At 42.5% G+C, this 17787-nt stretch overlaps 3 protein-coding genes across 7 annotated transcripts in view; 2 read left to right on the top strand and 1 right to left on the bottom strand.

The window, feature by feature from the left end:
* Positions 1-2069, top strand: part of CTNNAL1 (catenin alpha like 1) — a 45573-nt gene extending 43504 nt beyond the window's left edge. Inside the window, exons 17-19 of the mRNA XM_081152071.1 lie at positions 133-246; positions 908-991; positions 1108-2069. Coding sequence (XP_081008197.1) covers positions 133-246; positions 908-991; positions 1108-1173 — 264 coding nt within the window. The 3' untranslated portion in view covers positions 1174-2069. The remainder of the gene's footprint in view (positions 1-132; positions 247-907; positions 992-1107) is intronic.
* A 654-nt stretch (positions 2070-2723) lies between these two features.
* Positions 2724-8383, bottom strand: ABITRAM (actin binding transcription modulator). 3 transcript variants are annotated; one of them, XM_081152073.1, is made up of 6 exons: positions 8115-8383; positions 6307-6358; positions 5595-5724; positions 4206-4282; positions 4057-4117; positions 2724-3959 (listed from the first exon to the last, which is right to left on the bottom strand). In XM_081152073.1, the coding sequence occupies exons 1-6, from the start codon at positions 8245-8247 to the stop codon at positions 3822-3824; spliced, it is 591 nt and encodes a 196-aa protein (XP_081008199.1). In that variant the 5' UTR covers positions 8248-8383; the 3' UTR covers positions 2724-3821. The 3 variants fall into 3 exon arrangements, with proteins under 3 accessions (XP_081008199.1, XP_081008198.1, XP_081008200.1); XM_081152072.1 differs by having other exon boundaries at positions 4057-4126; XM_081152074.1 differs by having other exon boundaries at positions 4057-4078; positions 8115-8313.
* A 183-nt stretch (positions 8384-8566) lies between these two features.
* Positions 8567-17787, top strand: part of ELP1 (elongator acetyltransferase complex subunit 1) — a 56318-nt gene continuing 47097 nt past the window's right edge. Inside the window, exons 1-2 of one of the 3 annotated variants that reach the window (XM_081152069.1) lie at positions 8567-8650; positions 12476-12638. In XM_081152069.1, coding sequence (XP_081008195.1) covers positions 12489-12638 — 150 coding nt within the window. In that variant the 5' untranslated portion in view covers positions 8567-8650; positions 12476-12488. Of the gene's footprint in view, positions 8651-10808; positions 10867-12433; positions 12639-17787 lie in introns of those variants that run through there. The other 2 variants (XM_081152070.1, XM_081152068.1) reach the window with 2 other exon arrangements.

Raw genomic sequence — 17787 nt, forward strand, 5'->3', positions numbered from 1 at the left:
CCTGCCTGGTGGTGGTGGTGGTGGTGTCATGGGCACCCGCTTTGGGGGGTATGTTATTAAGGTGTAAAGGTATTTAAAGTTTAAAGATAGAGTTTTGTTGGAGTTGTTATAAGTTCCTAAATTATATTTCAGCTGAAAGATGATGACAAGCTCATGCTTCTCCTGGAAATAAACAAGCTAAGTCCTCTTTGCCACCAGCTCCAGACAATAACTAAGACTCCTTTGCAGAGTCAAGTGTTTCTGAAGGTAAAAGTGAGGGTGGGTTATCCAGGTAGGCTCTTGAGGGATTTTGACACTTTATCAGGTTAGCTTCCAGCCTCTTTCCTTCAAATAAAGGGCTAATAACCACAGAAGAGCAACTTATTTCCATTTTTTTGTGCCATGACTACAAGAGTCACTATCTGCAGTTACAAATGACCCCAGGGAGCAGTAGATTCACCAAATAAATTGGCTTTTTGACATGATTAATTCCATAGCATGAAGCAGCTTCCCTTAAATGCCAGTGTCGTCACATGACTGACTAGGGCACAGACTCCTCAGAGAATGGGCTCTATTCATAGGGAATTGGAGAGCAACAAAGCAGAGTGCGAGGAATCACAAAATAGGGCTTTCACTGCCACTATCTGAAGTACTTAGAGAAGCCCCAAAACAGCCTGAAGTAGAACGGGTTGATTTTCCATCTGTTCTTCTTGGGAATTCATGAACTAGGCGTGAGACCCGGCAGCAATCCCTGCATCTGTGTTCTGGGGCCCAAGGTTATCAAGCCAGCTCATGTGTTCTAATCCATATACCCTTTGAGATCCCTTAGAGTTTCATAATTGTTATCATTTTAAAATTGAATAATGATAAAGTCTTTTGAAGTACCCCTTGCAAAGGAGTTTGATTTGCTCACTTTTTGTCACTATAGGTTGATAAATGTATTACAAAGACAAGATCCATGATGGCTATTTTGGTCCAGCTTCTCTCACTTTGCTTTAAACTGCAGAAGAAGGTGAGACCGTTTTCTATCCTACACTGACATTTTAAAATCTAAAGGACAATGTAAAAGAAAATAGTTATTTAATTTTGCAATCTTTGAGAATAAAGCAGAAATTGTCTTCTTTCCAGCTTCAGATGGAAAACAACAGATGGGCCTCAGTCACAAATAAAGACTCCTTGGATGGTAAAACTTAAGAAGTTTCTGAGGGCAGATCTCCGGAACACCATATGGCAAAGCTGACATTTTTAAAAGCAAAGATCCTTTATATTTTTTGAAATTCAATAATTTTATAAAGAAAACACTGAAATCCTGCTTTATTTTCTGATCATGAAACTGGATTGTTGCTTTTTGACAGCTAATAAATGCTATGGTAGTTGCTAGAATTCTAATTGCAGTGTGATTTTAAAATGAGACATTGCCACCAATATTGTTCTTTAAAAGTCAAGCCAAATATCCCAACTGTCTTAATGACAATTTAATCCAAAGAAGCTATTTTGAATGTATGCTCTCACCTTTGGCATATTTACCTTCCCCTCTTCCGTCTTTTATTTAAGCTTATCACCTAGAACACTAATTTTCAGCAGAAAATACACAGTAGTCTGGTTGAAAGCAGTTTTCCTTAAGCCTGTGGACTCTTCAATCCCTCTGTCCAAGTGTGACCTGGCCTCTTGGCCACCCACTGTCATAGATCATCCATGCAAATTGCACACATCTGTTTTCTAACAAGCATTTCACATAGTGCAGGCCATCTGTTGTGATGCAGATCCCTCTCCCATCCCCAAAAGCAGGGTCATGGAGCTCACTCCAAGGAACCCTGGAGGAACTCACTAGGAGATGGCTTTTAGTTGTAGTTCTAGCAGAGCTGGCCTGTCTGCCCTGAACACTAGCTGGAATCCTAAACCTAACTTACTGGCTTCAAAAAAGTAGTTTTTGAACTGTCTTCAGTAGTGACTGATGGAATGGAAGATGGAAGACAGAAAATGATAGAACTAAGAAGCTGTTTAAAATAAATTTTGAATAATCGTACATTTTATATATGTGCCTTTGGAATGTTCATTTTAAAACAAATAAACATCTTTATTCTTTTTAATTTCAGGGTTTAAAGCTTTTGTTTTTGTGAGCGGGGATTTGATGCAAAGATCTGGTTTCTAGGTCCTGCCCTTATGATACAGTACAATTAACTTTGGACTCCTTTGATAGTGCTTGTATCCCAGTGCTTTGAAATCTAACAGGACACGTCAATTGCCAAATGGCTATAGTTACGCAAGCTTGTCTGATGACTCTTATCTGGGTCAACCATCACAATATGCACAAGATTCCCAAAGACCCACAGTACGACCAGTTAGGTAGTCAGTATTTTATTGAAGGAAACTTGAATTGTATAGGCGTCAGGGGGAAATGGGTCGCACTCAGCTTGGTTAATGATCTTTATGAAAGACTTCCTTATAAAAACCATTTATTCCCTGAAACCAAAATATTCTTTTAAATTGCAGTAGAGATAATGGTGAATGATGTGAGGCAATGTTATATGTAAAATAGATAAATTTGTTTACTATCTGTAGTAGCTTTGTTTTATGACGTCCTTGGGAATCATTGCGCTGCTCAAACTGGGGGCCTGCTGGTTTTTGCTATACTCAGTCCACAGCACTGTCAGTGTAGTTTGTAGTTACTACCTGTATCATGTCTGGTGCACATACCTGCGGACAGTCATGCTGGCACTGAAGAAGTTTTTGTGAGTCAAAAATAATTTTTAAATTTTATTTACAACATACTTTTACATACCTGAAATGAGAATATTCTCTTATTTAACTGCAGGTGGGAGTGGGGAAGGGATAACATGACTTCTGCGTCGTAAGACAGGGAACTAAAGGAATTTACATGCCAAGTGATTTCTTCCATATTAAACAATTGATTTAAAAACAGATATTTAAATGTACATGTGTTATAGCCCTTAAAAAAAATAACAATTTTTAAAGTCTTTTATTTAAAATTCAGTGTAAATATACACTCTTAAACCATAAATTCAGTGTTTTTTCAGTTCAAATGTGAAAACTTTTGTTCTATTCAAAGGCCTCTGTGTCTCTGAATTATAGCAACTTCTCCTTTGCTCATTACCCTGTAACTAGTGTGAGACTGAGGGACTGTACTGTTTGTACTGCATTATAATACTTCCATAAGTTAGGAAAGCCCTTTGTAGTTTTCAAAGCCTTTTCATGCTGTCCCTCATAAGAAGCCGCAGTGTCAGAGTTCTGCTTTCAGAGAGGAAGGCCATCCAGCAGCTTAAGGACCAGGGAAGGTACACGCCACTCACTGCCTCTCCCCTATGACCTAGAAAGGAGTTGGGGCAGAAGCGGTGGGACTAGACTTTTGATAGTGCCACACTGAAGCAGACTGGGTAAGAAAGGCCAGCTGTTGTTTCTTTTACCATCAAACTGATGGAAGTTTGAGCAAAAACAATCATGCCATAACATTCAAACAGAAGTATGTCAAAATGTAGTATTTACTAATGAGTTACAGGATGATGGGTAAATTATTTTTACTTGCTACTTAAAACTTTTGTCTTTTCCAAATTTTCCTCCAAGTGCTCTGCTTGTTTTAATCAGAAAAATAGCCCTTGCTTGTCAGTTTTGAGGAAGAGAAAAGCAAAAGAAGAGCAGAGTGAGTCTATGCAGGTCAGATCTGGGAGGCTAAAGACAAAATGAGAACCCAGGCTTGTTATGCAAGAGAAAGAACACCACGCTTCCTTGCAGACGGCTGGCTGTGAAGTATGCTTCTGCCATATGCTGGGACTTCTTTAGTGCGCTGATCGAATGCCGCATTGCTTTTCATTCCATCTTAGTCCTCATGACGTGGCAGCTGTGGCGTTACTGCGTTTTACCACAACTTCTTCATATTGTTTTTGTGTCAGTAACCCTTCTGTTATGCTTTTACTTTCTTCAAATTTGGGCAACACAACTGCAATGTAACCTTCAGTGGATGGCTAGAAAGGAAATAGGACATTCAGTACTGTCAAATGACCACAATCAGATGAAAAGTATGTGGATGGGATCATACTCCACCCCCAACCCCCTTCTTACCTTCTCTTGAAGAATAGAAGGCCTATGGAGGATATTTTCATTCACTTCCATCAACCGTCCTCTAACACAACTATTGAAAAAAGAACTGTTTTGAAGAAAAATAATACCTCCCTTTTTTCCTCCTAAATTGAGGTTAAAAAGTAACTCACCTAGATACGGTATATTCTTCCCCATCTGAGCAGTAAATCTTACACAGAGGTGCGAGTTCTGTTAGAAACTGTGCCCCCTGATAATGAAAGGGAAGAGGTAATTAACTGATGGACATTTTCACTTTCCTCTGAGAGGCAGCCATTGTTGTTATCATACAGTACAGTCCTGGAATTAGTGTTTTGAAAACTCTGGGCCAGGCACCAACATATGTTCTAGGGGGAAAAGCAAACTAAGACACATATGATAATAGCTAGTTTAAAAATTAAGAATATATTTTATTAACTTTAAATGAGAAAGCTGCATATAGCCAAGTATAAAGATTTCAATAAGGAAAGTTCATCAATAAGCAATAGAATATTCAACATGATAGAGTGTGACAGCAATACTGTGCAAAGTTAATTTCATTAAGATTCCTATCTTCTCTAAGACTTTTTGAAAAAGGGATTTTTTTTTTAATTAAAAAGAAATGAACTTTGAGGAAAATTTGGAAAACAGAAAAGTTTCGAGTAGCAAGTAAGAATCATTTACCCATTATCCTATAACCCAGAAGTAAATACAACATTTTGACGTATATCTGTTAGAATGCCATGGCACATTATTGTTTCATGTATTCCACTCTATGGATATATCTGGGGAGTCTGACAAAAATCTACGAGGAGTGAAGAAAAATCAATACTCACAAGTCATGTTATTAGGGGATTTCAGGCCTACAAAGGGAGTATAAACAAGGGTCTCCTAGAACAGTGAGGGTTATTAGCAGAAATTGTTAGTAGGAACTCAGTAAATGAAGGACCCAAATCATCCTCCATGACGAATCTACTAAAAGTGATACCACCCTTTAATAAAATGTGTCCATCCTGCCCAGAGTTGTAGAGGGTAGAGAGAACATTTTGTACAGCTGAGCATTATGTGGAAGTAGAGGGTGTGGCTATATGAGCATGAAACGCAATGGAAAATGATAAGGAGGAAACACTGTATATTTTTTCAGATTGAATTTTTTCACTACCTCAGGAAATATTTTTAGTTTTTATTTACATGTGGAAATATATGGTAAAGAGTTGATCACCTAAATTTTACAGAGCTCAAAATACTGGTTTAATAAAACTGGAAGAGACAAAATGTCTCATTATACTGTTATTAGTGTTGTCCTTTCAAAGGCCCACCTTCCCCATCCTCCATCCTGGGGATGACAGGGATGGTGCTACAGAACCAGAAATGAGAGATCCTACACCGCCCGAAATACATTTTTTTGGTCTGGGACTTTCTCTAGGGTTAATGTCAAACAGCCAGGGAAGGGTGCTGAACATACATCACTGGATTCTAAAGACTGAGTGGACCTATCATTACTATGACATAGAGGACTTAAATAGAGAATTATAGGAACATACCCGTTTAAATTTCCCAGAGACCTTGTTCTGCAGTCTGCTACAGTTGGTACTGATTTGATATGAAATGCTTTTAATTGTTTTTCCACTTTGAAGAACTGGATGAGATTCTGCTAACGTAATGACACATATTCTAGAAGGAGCAAAAATTGATCCTATATTATTGTTAGTATAATTCTTCCTTGTATAGCACAGTATTCCTACTGACAAAAGAATATATGAACTGAAATTTGTTTAGTCAAACTATCATATCCCTCATTTTCCTCTGGTTACTGTAGAAGGTAATGCAATAATAAAATAGGAGAAAATGGGATTTTATATCCCAGAGAAGGGAAGAGTACCAGGTCTTTAGGTAGCACTGAGGTGGAAGAGAGTAGTAAGGCTGCCTGTATGTACAGGATACCACCTAGGCCTCCACCCTAGCTTTCTCCATGGGCTCTGGTGAGTCAGTGGTTAAGCACAGGCTGGGTACTTCAGGCAGTAGCGGGCTGAGGGCATGGTGGTCCATTTGGATGTTTGGGTAATCAAGTTTGTTTAACGTGAGTAGGCACTGAAAGGCTCATTCTTGTCAACCAAACTTATATAATAAATAATACTATTTCAACACAGTGGAAGATAATCAGTTAATGAATATTTGTTCAATCCAAGACGATACCAGGCTACCATACCAGAAGAAAGTTTTTTTAAAATAATTTAAAATTCCCAATTTGCTTACCGGTTAGAGTGCTGCAGTATACAATGGTCCTCACAGGGTTTTCCTTTGACATCTAGAAGAATGAATGGGTCAGGTGGTAGGAAGTCAATATTTACTACCACTGTATAGCACTTTCTTTGGTCCATAGAGATAGTTAATTATGAAGATTGTACACATACTGATCATTTGTATCCCTTCAATGCTAAAAAAGATATACCTAAAAGGTTTCCTATAAAGAGACATGGCCCAGATGGAATCATTCCATTCATCATTGAAGTGATTTCCCTTCGCTCCATCTTGCTTTATCCTCACTTTAAAATGAGTACACATTATTTCTATTAGAAAAATGCAATTAGCAATGCATTCTTTATACAATACAGCAGTGTATATTTTGTCGGTCAATTTTAGAGGGATCACCTCCTCCTGGTTTGCCTAGAACTGTCCCGATGTTAGGGCTGAAAACCCTCAGTCATTGGTAAACGGGAACAGTTAGTCATCCAAAATTTGGCTAGTAAAACCTATGCTACAATATTTTAAAAAGTGAGTACACCTGTTATCCCTGAATGAAAGGGAGCAAGTATGGGGTTAGAAGAATGTCCCCAGCGATGCTTCCACCACTGATATTTACTGGGTACACAAACAACACAAGAGAATACCTACTTATTAAGTGGCAGATGTATATAATACCTGCGGCTTCTCTTTCAGGAAAACTGTGGGATTCTGGCTCCCTCTCCCTCCCCCCACAGCCATGATCTCCTAAACCCTAAGGGACCCCTGGAGACTTGCAACCAGGGGAGCAATGGGCAGCGGCAGCTAGTCTGACCTGACCCTATCCCCAACGTCCCTTTTTCTCTGACTCCAGTAAGATGACAGCAGCCCCGCCTAGGCTCAATTTTAACAATAAGGCTTCCAGAGAGTCAAAGCAGCCCCGCCTGCTCTCTCTCCCATTACTACTTCTATCCTAGGCCCTTCCTTGTTTCACTGTCCCCAGCTTTAGTAAACCTCCTCTCTCTCTCTCTCTTTCTCTCTCTCACACACACACACACACACACACACAGATTCTGCTTTCTAAATGCCTCTATTCTAACCCACCCTCTTCTCTCCATCCCTACAGCCTCTGCCTTAGTTATGACCTGATCACTTCAGTCATTGTATGTAGTGCCACTCCCTAGAGGACTGTGCCCCACTCCCTTAAGGTACTGCAGGAGACTGCAATCGGGCCCCTGCCTCCCTCGGGGCCTCACCTTAGACTAGGGGACCTCGCCTTAGACTAGGGTGCCTCGCCTTAGACTAGGGTGCCTCGCCTCAGACTAGGGGACCTCGCCTCAGACTAGGGGACCTCGCCTCAGACTAGGGGACCTCGCCTCAGACTAGGGGACCTCACCTCAGACTAAGGGACCTCGCCTCAGACTAGGGGACCTCGCCTCAGACTAGGGGACCTCGCCTTAGACTAGGGGACCTCGCCTTAGACTAGGGGACCTCACCTCAGACTAGGGGACCTCGCCTTAGACTAGGGGACCTCACCTCAGACTAGGGGACCTCGCCTTAGACTAGGGGACCTCACCTCAGACTACGGTCTTGCCGCAAGCAGCCCACCCAGGGATTCGCACAGCTCTCGCCAGCCCCAGAAAGCGCCCTGCTGCATTTCAATCCTCCACGCCTTTGCAAATGCCCATTCCCTCCTGCTTGAAGGCAACAGAGAGGTCCAGTTCCTTCTAACGTGGGGATGAAGGGCCGGGAGGGCGCGCGCGGCTTCTGATGGGTCACCGCAGTCCCTACGCCATCAGGCCAATGCGGCCGAGGAGAGACCGACCTAATTCCCCACTTACCCGCTTTGTACCAGCGAGTGAAGTAACGATCCACAAGCGATGGCACCTCGGACTCCGAGGCCCCCGGCTCGGTAGCCATGGCGACCCCGGGCGCCGCCACCTCCGCCCCCGGAGACGCCGGCGCTTCCTCCATGCTGGCTCAGGCGGGGGCTGTGCTTCCGGCGCGCGGCCAGCGGCTGGCGCACGCGCGCTGCGTACTGGCCCCGCAGGCTCCGCCCCTGACGCCAATCACCGGGCTTTGGGGCTGACGTCAACGTGGGGGATCAAATACAATAGTCTGGCCGCGAGGACAAAGCCTCTCTCTCTCTCTGACTGGAGCGGCCCCGGGAAAAGCCGGTCACGCCCCCTCAGTCTCGTGACGTCTTTCCCGCGCCGCTCGGCTTGCGTCTGGCCTGCTCGCTCGCTCGCCGTCGTCCCACCCGCAGCCTCTCCGCCCGCTTCAGCCGCTACCTACCCCCGGGCTCAGGCGGCCCAGCGGCCCGGAGGCCTTGCGTGCGCCGCCACAGCGCGAGAGCTCGGGAGCCGCGGACCGAGAGGTGCGTGCGCAACCCCGGGGGCTCCCGAGGCCAGCTGCGCGCGGCCCGGGCGGCGAGGGTGGGCGCTCCTTTGTCTGGGGGTGAGCCCGGCGTCAGGTGAGCGTTCGGGGGACTCTTCCTGGGGGCTCACGCGACCCGTGCTGAGGCCGGGAGCCCCCGAGCGCGCCACCTCTGCCTGCTGCAGGCCCAGGAATGGAGGGCAGCGTGACCACCGCTGCCCTCGAGCCTTAAGTTCTCGTTCTGCCGGCGTGTCTCCACCTGGGGCCATGGGGTGCGCGGGGGCTCTGCCCCCCAGCTGCACACTCACCCGGCCTGCTGAATCCTTGCAGGAGTGGCCAGTACCGCTGAAAGCGAATCAATTAGTGCGCGGTGGAAGGTGACGGTTAGGAGAGGTTCGAAAATTGTGGCGGTTCCCTTCTCGTGTCTGCGCCTTTGTCGTGGAGATGTTGTCCCCTGTGCTTCTCCACCTACTGTGGCATATTATGTGGTCCTCTCCACCGTTAAAGCTGTGACCTCCGTGGGGGCAGTGACTCTTAGTCATCTCTTGTCTTCAGATTTGAGCGCTTAGCAAGTGCTCATTCGGTGTTTGATGTGGGCCACAGACCAGATCGGGGATCGACTAGGCGCTTCCTGTGTAAAGGATTCAAGCTGTGTATTGACAGCCTCGGAGGCAACCAGCGAAGAGTTTAACATGAAAAGTGTGAGCAGAAAGCAGGCAGACTGTTTTCAAGTTGGCAAACAGAGTAGAAATGCCAATGTCCCCAAATAGGGAAAACATTTGGGGGGGAAATAGCAAGTTCTTACTTCATTTTCCAGGTTGCATTTGACATGTTTCTGAGACATTCCTGTGATAACATCAGGAGGTTGAAAATGTGGGTTTAGCGTCCAGGATAGGGAGGGTCAGGGCTAGACATTTACATCTCCGAAGCATATTAGTGATCTGCCTGGTACTTGTAGTCAGTGGTATGATAATTAGCTGAGAGACAGATGGGTAAAGGAGCAAGGGAAGAAAATGATGAAGTTGTCAGAAATTTTGGAGAAGATCAGGAATGATCTCTGGTATAGAGAGATGTTTACCACATGTAAAGGCTGAGAAAAGAATCATTGAGGGCTGGGAGTTGGAGATTGCACATGTAAAAGAAAGGGTCCTAGTAAGTTGTGCTGGGGAAGTTTGGAGGGTACTCCTTTCCTATCCTTGCAGAGGCATGGGACACTCGAGAAGGTAAGGGAGTGAGGATGGTGGGTGTGAAAATTCAGAGAAGTTCTTTTTGAGACTGGGAGAGCTGGGGAGGGAGGAGATGAATGATGAGCTCACATTGGCGGGTGATTCTGGAAGGTCAGTGTTTTGAGAACTTAGGTTGTTTGCTGTATTTGTCAGTCAGGGTCCAGTTGGGGAAGTAGAAGCCACATATTATTTGAACAAAATTTAATATGAGGGACTGGTTAAGTAGCTGTTGGAGCAACAAAAAGCAAAAGGGAACAGTGAAGTAGCATAAAAGGTAAACTGATGAAGTAGCTACAACACTTAGCGAGGGCTGGGTCTCAAAACAAGGGAAGCCCTTGGGATTATCACGGCCTAAACTTGGAGGAGAGGCATTGTAAAGCTGGAACTCAGACCTCTGGTGTCAGTACTTCCAGAATTCAGAGGAGGAGCCCTTGTGTTGTTGGATTTCAGAGGTCTGGAGAGGGTCTGCCTGGTTATTGCTGGTGTCTCTGGGGATTGGGTTGATGACGCTGGTCTTGGGAGTGCTAGAGACTGGGACTAAGGGCCCCTGCAAGGGGGAAGCCCCATTGCTGGAGTAGCAGTGATGGGAACAGTAAGATAACAGGAAATAGCCCCTCTCAGGTCTTCCTGCCTTTACCCTCCAGATTCTTATCTGTGGTCGTTCCATGGACCTCAGAGCACCACAGTTTATTGGTGAATAGAATCCAAGTTCATAGGGAGGGAAATGAAGAGAGAGAGATATATATATTTAAATGTTTTTTAAGAGGGAGAGGGAGAGAGAAACAGCAATGATGAGAGAGAGTCATTAATCGCCTGCCTCCTGCACGCCCCCTGCTGGGGATGTATCCCGCAACCTGGGCATGTGCCCTGACCAGGAATTGAACCTTGATCTCCTGGATCATAGGTTGATGCTCAACTGCTGATCCACTCCAGCGGGGCTGAAGATATTTTGATCATCTGATCATGGCAGCAGTGACAGCATGATGATTAGGTAAAGGAGAATGAAAGACAGACAGGAAACTACACATTGGTCCTCTTCTTGCCTATTCTTATCTCTTGCTACTGAAACGCCTGCTTATTCCCCTCTAGCCAGACATGCCAGGCATTCTCTCATCTCAAACCTACCCATATTTCACATCTACCCATCCTTTCAGATCTGTATGTTTAAACAAAGATAAAAAGATGTAATTTTTATAAGCTTTGAAAGGCCTAAACTTTCTGTATAGAATTGGATTTAAGTTTAAAACCTTCATGGTGTCCTGTGGAGTGGCTCAGCAGTTGAGCATCAACTTAGGATCCAGGAGATCACAGTTAGATTCCTGGTCAGGGCACTTGCTGGGGCTGCAGGCTTGGTCCCCAGTAGGGGCGTGCAGGAGGCAGCCAATCAATGACTCTCTCATCATTGATGTTTCTCTCTCTCCATCTCCCTTCCTCTATCTGAAATCAATAAAGACATTTTAAAAAAAATAAAACCTTCATGATATAATACAGGTTCAAATAATTTCTATAAGTTCTTGAATATAAGTATCATCGAAGCTTATAAAACCATTGTTTGCCATGATTTTTTTCCTTGCTTCCTCCATGTATGGTTTTGCCTTTCTTTTGACTCACATTGTATGTTTTATCATTCATATTACAGTTAACATTATCTGCTTATAGGAGAAGGATTAATGCAGCTTTTTCAATTGCAAATGTATGAAATGCCAAGATGAGAGAATTCACCTTAGAATATGGTGGCATTAAGGCCATTGTGGTCTGTATAATTGCAACCCCTAACATAACTTAGGGACTTCCAGTTATAAACTTTAAAGGGATGAGCATGTAAACACCCCACACATTAACATTTGTTTTTCTCCTACTTAGATAACACTGTGCATTACAGCAAGTCTGATTTTGCCAGACTGAAGTAGGTTTCCTATTTATCATTCTTATCTCACCTTTCTATTGCACTGGTAAAAACCAGGCCAGGAAAGCTGAGTTACATGAAATAAATATACCAAGTCATCAAGCTCCCTATATGTTGGTCATCATTTTGAAGTAAACTGTTACAATTTTACAGGTCTTATTTTCTCCCTTAGAACAGTATATACTTTTATTTATTTATTTATTTATTTATAAAATATATCTTTATTGATTTCAGAGAGAGGAAGGGAGAGGGAGAGAGAGAGAGAGAGAAACATCAATGATGAGAGAGTCATTGATCCGCTGCAGCCCGCAACCCGGGCATGTGCCCTGACCGGGAATGGAACCCTGATCACCTGTATCCTAGGTCAATGCTCAACCGCTGAGCCACGCCCGGCCAAGCTATTTCTTTTTTTTTTTTTAATTTTAATGTTTTAATGAAAATGTCCCAATATATAAATAAAAGTACATAGTGATATTAAAGTAATTTTACTCCAGATTTTCTTCAAATATATATATATGGGTTTTACATGATTTTATATTATAAATCTATGTAGCTATAAAGTTATCCTCATAGTTAAAAATAAAATGTTTTTCCACTCATTTTGTTCAACTTTTCTGAGGAAAAACTGATGTTAAATCTTTTTTTCTCTTAGACGTGAGTGCTCCATCAAGGAATCTTTGTACTTTACTTTCAGGAATTGCTTCATCATGAGAAATCTGAAGTTACTTCGGACCCTGGAGTTCAGGGATATTCAGGCTCCCGGGACACCTCAGTGCTTTTCTTTCAGAACTGAGCAGGGCACAGTGCTCATTGGCTCAGAACATGGACTGATCGAAGTGGACCCTGTCACAAGAGAAGTGAGTTATTGATGGAGAATGCGAGCATTTGGCATGACCATTGACTTGTCTTTTTCCAAACTTGCTTCCTCCAGATAGTCTTTAAATTGTACTGAATTTCTATACATCCAAGTAAGAGCTCCCTTTGCTTTATATTGATGTCATATTAGGTGTAACTTAAACAGTAATGTACCTTTAACTTTGCTATTTTAAATCTGAGTTGGCAAAACTCTGACCTTATATTTTGTGTTGGTGCCCTATGTTTTACCCTTTCTACCCTGTACTGTTTGCAACAGTGGTTCTGAACTGGGGATGCAAATGAAAATTGCCTTTTTAAAACTGTGCTTCAGCCTCCATCCCATACCAACTAAATCAGAATCTTCACTTCTGGATCTTGTATATATATATATATATGTATATGTATATATGTATATATATATTTATATCGTGGGTCAAAAGTAGCTTTGTGGTTGTTTATATGGAAAACAATATAACAGTTAATAATAATACAAGAATAAGTTCTGGATGGAAGAAAGAAGGCCAGAGACCACACAGAGACTGGAATAGGAAGGGTGGGTTGGAGAGGTACTTGGGGAGCTCTCAGGAGCCAGGGCCCAAGGGTGAGGACGGTTCCTGGGATAGGGGCTGGATGAGCCAGAGAACTGAACCAATGGACCCCAGGCGCCCACACAGCAACTGGGGGCCCGGCTTCCAGCAGCAAGAGAGCTGAGTGCCAGGCAACAGGCCGCCCACGTAGCAACCAGCGCCAGGCTTCTTAGCATAGGGAAGGAAAACCACTGGGATGGAAAGCCGCTTTTTTTAAGGCCAAGCTCTCAGGAGTTTCCTTCCCAGTTATCCTAGGTTTTGGCAGAGGGGGGGCAGTGTGGACTGGAGGCCCCTGAGGAGAGATGAGGGTGGTGGTGAAAGGATTTGGGGAGAGTGGCAGGGAGGACAACTACCAGCTTACCTGTGCCTCATATTGCAGTGGCCATTGCTTCTGAGACACAAGCCCCTCCCAATAGTAGAAGCCTGGGGAAAGGCAAATACTCAGCCCCAGGAATACAGCTCACCCTAACCTAAGGAATCCTGCTGGCACCACCCTCTGGAATCCAGCACACCACATACTGCACCAGGACCAGAGCTGAGGAGGTAGCAATCTCAGGAAGGTGCAGTCTCAGGGAACATCAGTGGGTGGGTATGGGGCATGGACATTACCCCCACATTCTTAGGAAACTCGCTGGCAATTTCTTCTCACAGGAGAGCTGATAGAAACTCCTGGCTTCTAGTGAACCCAGCTGGCCTGCTTAAGAGGGACTGTGCCCTGCCTAAGAGGGATTCAGCCCTTCTGAGGACAAGGAATGGTCTGGGTATACACCCTCCATCTGCCTTAGAGCCCCATGCTGCTAATAAGCAGGCTTAAGAGCTCAGCTTGGTCCTTTCCACGGGCAGACAAGCCCAGTTAAGGCAGCCCGAAAGTGGTGGATCACTTGAAGCTTTGAACAGTGAGACAAGAGGCAAACTTGGACAGCTGCTGACATTTACTATCACAAAAGTACCTCCCAGGAGGCCCCAAAATCAGCATACAAACAGCCTCAGACAACACAAGAGCAAGATCCAAAGGGAAATCCTAGCAGGCACTAAAATCTGCTGAGGCGAACTTTACTTGGTGGTTGGTTTGTTTTCCCCCATTATATTTTTTCTTTTTTATTGCTTGGGTGTTATTATTTTTTTCTCTCTTGTTTCTTTCATATCTCTTATTTTCCTACTTTTACTGTATTTTTTCTTTTACTTTCTCTTCTTTTCACCTTTTCATAATACTTTTCTTTCTTTTCTTTTTACTGTTTCCCTTTTCATATTCTCTACTGTTAATTTTTCACTCTCCCTTTTCAGAATTTTTTTCTTTCCCTTTTCTAGTATTTTAATTTTATTATCTTTTTCTCTTTTTTTATTGTTCTCTTTCCTCTTTCCTAGTTCTTTCTTCTTTTGGGGTTGTTTTTGCTGTTGTAGGGTTCTTTTGTATGTTTCCTGTTTTGTTTTGTTTTGTTCTGTCAGCACCTGTATAGCAGCTCATATGATGTGTTTGGGGTTGAGCATCACAGCCAGCCTGAGAGGAGATCCTACCCAGGAAGGGAGCAAGAACAGTTAAGACCCAATTACAACAGAAGAGCCCAAATAACCCACATTAGGATCACTCCTAGAGCATACAGCCCAGAAGTTTAAGGAAATCGCACCACTGGGTCCCACAGGACATTTACTACAAAAGGCCACCTCACAAGGACTTGGATTTATGGTCGATATATCTGATACATAGAAATAAACACAAAGATACAAGTAGAATGGAGAGACAAAGAACCCCCAAATGAAAGGAAGAATCTCTAGAATCTCTAGTAAATGATCTGAATGAGACAGAGATAAGCAATTTATCATACATACAGTTCAGAGTAATGGTTATAAAGATGCGCTAGAAACTTAGAACAACAAAAAGCTTAAAGGAAACTACATCAGCATGAAAAAGACAGAGATCATGAATAAGAACCAATTGGAAAGGAAGAATACTGTGTCTAATATCAAGAATACTCTGGAAGCGCCCTGGCCAGTGTGGTTCATGTTAGAGCATCAGGCACTGCACCAAAAAGTCGCAGGTTTGATTCCAGGTCAAAGGCACATACCTGGATTGAGGATTTGTTCCCTGATCGGGGAGGCACCAAAGGCAACCAATTGATGTGTCTCTCTCACATTGATGTTTCTCTCTTTCTCTCCATCCCTCCCTTCCACTCTCTCTAAAAATATATGGAAAAAGTATCCCCGGGTGAGGATTAACAACAACAAAAAGAACACACTGGAAGGAATTAAAATCAGGATTGATGAAGCAGAGGATCGAATCAGTGATTTGGAAGACAATGTAGAAAAGCTTGCTCAATTAGAGCAGCAAAAAATAAATAAAAACACTTAAAATGCATTAGGAGAATTAAGGGAACTTTGGACATGATGAAACAGAACAACATCCATATCATAGGGCTACCAGAGGGAGAAGAAAGTGAGGAAGGGGTAGAAAACCTGTTTGAAGAAATAATGGCAGAAAACTTTCCTAAACTGGTGAAGGAAAAAGTTACACAAGTTAGGAAGCACAGAGTCCCAGTCAAGAGGAACCCAAAGAGACCCACAGTAAGACACATCATAATTATAATGACAGACATTAAAGACAGAGATTCTCAAGGGCTGCAAGAGAGAGATAGTTACCTACAAGGGAGCTCCCATAAGGCTGTCAGAAGATTTCTCAATAGAAGCACTACAGGCCAGAAGGGAATGGCATGAATTATTCAAAGTTATGAAATGCAAGAATCTGAAAGCAACACTACTCTATTCAGCAAGGCTCTCCTTCACAATTGAAGGTGAAATACAGAGCTTGCCAGACAAAAAAAGGCCGAAGGAGTTTATTACCACCAAATCAGCATTGCAATAAATGCTAAAGGAACTGTTGTAAGAAGAAGAAAGAGAGAGAGGAACATAGGCATAAAGAATAAAATGGCAATAAGTACCTATTAATAATAACCTTAAAGATAATGAATTAAATGATCCAATCAAAAGACATAGGGTAGCTGAATGGATCAGAAAACATGACCCATATGTATGCTGACTACTGGAGACCCACCTCAGAACAAAAGACTTACACAGGTTGAAAGTGAAGGGATGGAAAAAAATTTTCTAAGCGAATGGAAACGAATAAAAGTGGGCGTAGCAATACTTATATCTGACAAAATAGACTTTGAAACAAAGGCCATAACAAGAGACAATGAAGGTCACCACATAAGACTAAAGTGATTGTTCCAACAAGAGGATATAACCCTGGTAAACATTATGCACCCAATACAGGAGCAACTAAATATATTTTTAAAAATTGGAGACTGTAAGAGAGAGATAGCAATACAGTCATAGTAGGAGACTTTAACACCCCATGACATCACTGGATGGATCTTCCAGACAAAAAATCAACATGGGAACAGTGACTTTAAACGACACACTAGATCAGCTGGATTTAATTGATATTTACAGAACATTTCATCCCAAAGCTGCAGAATATACATTCTTCTGAAGTGTACATGGAACATTCTTAAAGATAGACCACATGTTAGGATACAAAACAAGTCTCTACCAAGTTCAAGAAGATTGAAATTATATCAAGCATCTCAGATCACAATGGCATCAAGCTAGAAGTCTACAACTAAAAAACCAAAACACTCAAACGTATGAAGGCTAAATTGTATGTTGTTAAACAATAAATGGGTTACTAATGTGATCAAGGAAGAAATAAACTTCCTGGAAGCCAATGAAAATGAACACACAACAATGCAAAATCTGTGGGACACAGTGAAAGCATACCTGAGAGGGAAGTTCACAGCATTACAAGCCCCCCTCAAGAAATAAGAAAAAGCTCAAACAATCTAACCCTACAACTAAAAGTAGAAAGAGAACCACAAGAAAAGTCCAGAGGAAGTAGAAGGAAGGAAATTAAAGACATAGAAACCAAAACCCCCCCACAAAAAACAATACGAAAGATCAGTGAAACCGAGAGCTGGTGTTTCAAAAAGATAACAAGAATGATGAACCTTTAACATGGCTCCTCAAGAAACAAAGAGGACCCAAGTAAAATCGAAATGAAAGAAGCAAAGTAACTACTGACACATGTCACAGATATGCAAAGAATTCCAAGAAAATACTATGTACATCTGTGTGCCAACAAACTAGACAACCTGGGCAAAATTGACAAGTTCCCAGAAACATAAAGTCTTTCAAAACTCAATCAGGAGGAATCATAAAACCTGAATATGTTAATAACAGCTAATGAAATTGAAGCAGTAATCAAAAAACTAGCAAACAAAAGTGCTGGACTGGATGGATTCACAGGCAAGTTTTACTAAATATTCAAAGAACTAACACCTATCCTTTTCAAATTATTCCAAAAAAATTCAAGAGGAGGGAAGACTTCCAAGCTCTTTTTACGAGGCCAGCATTAGCCCAATTCCAAAGCCAGGTAAAGACACTACAAAGAAAGAAAATTACAGGCTAATATCCCTGATAAGTATAGATGCTAAAACCCTTGACAAAATATTAGCAAACCGGATACGGCAATATGTTAAAAAGATCATATACTATGACCAATAGGATTCAT

Source organism: Miniopterus schreibersii, assembly GCF_964146895.1.
Source record: "Miniopterus schreibersii genome assembly, chromosome: 11".
NCBI lineage: Eukaryota > Metazoa > Chordata > Mammalia > Chiroptera > Miniopteridae > Miniopterus > Miniopterus schreibersii.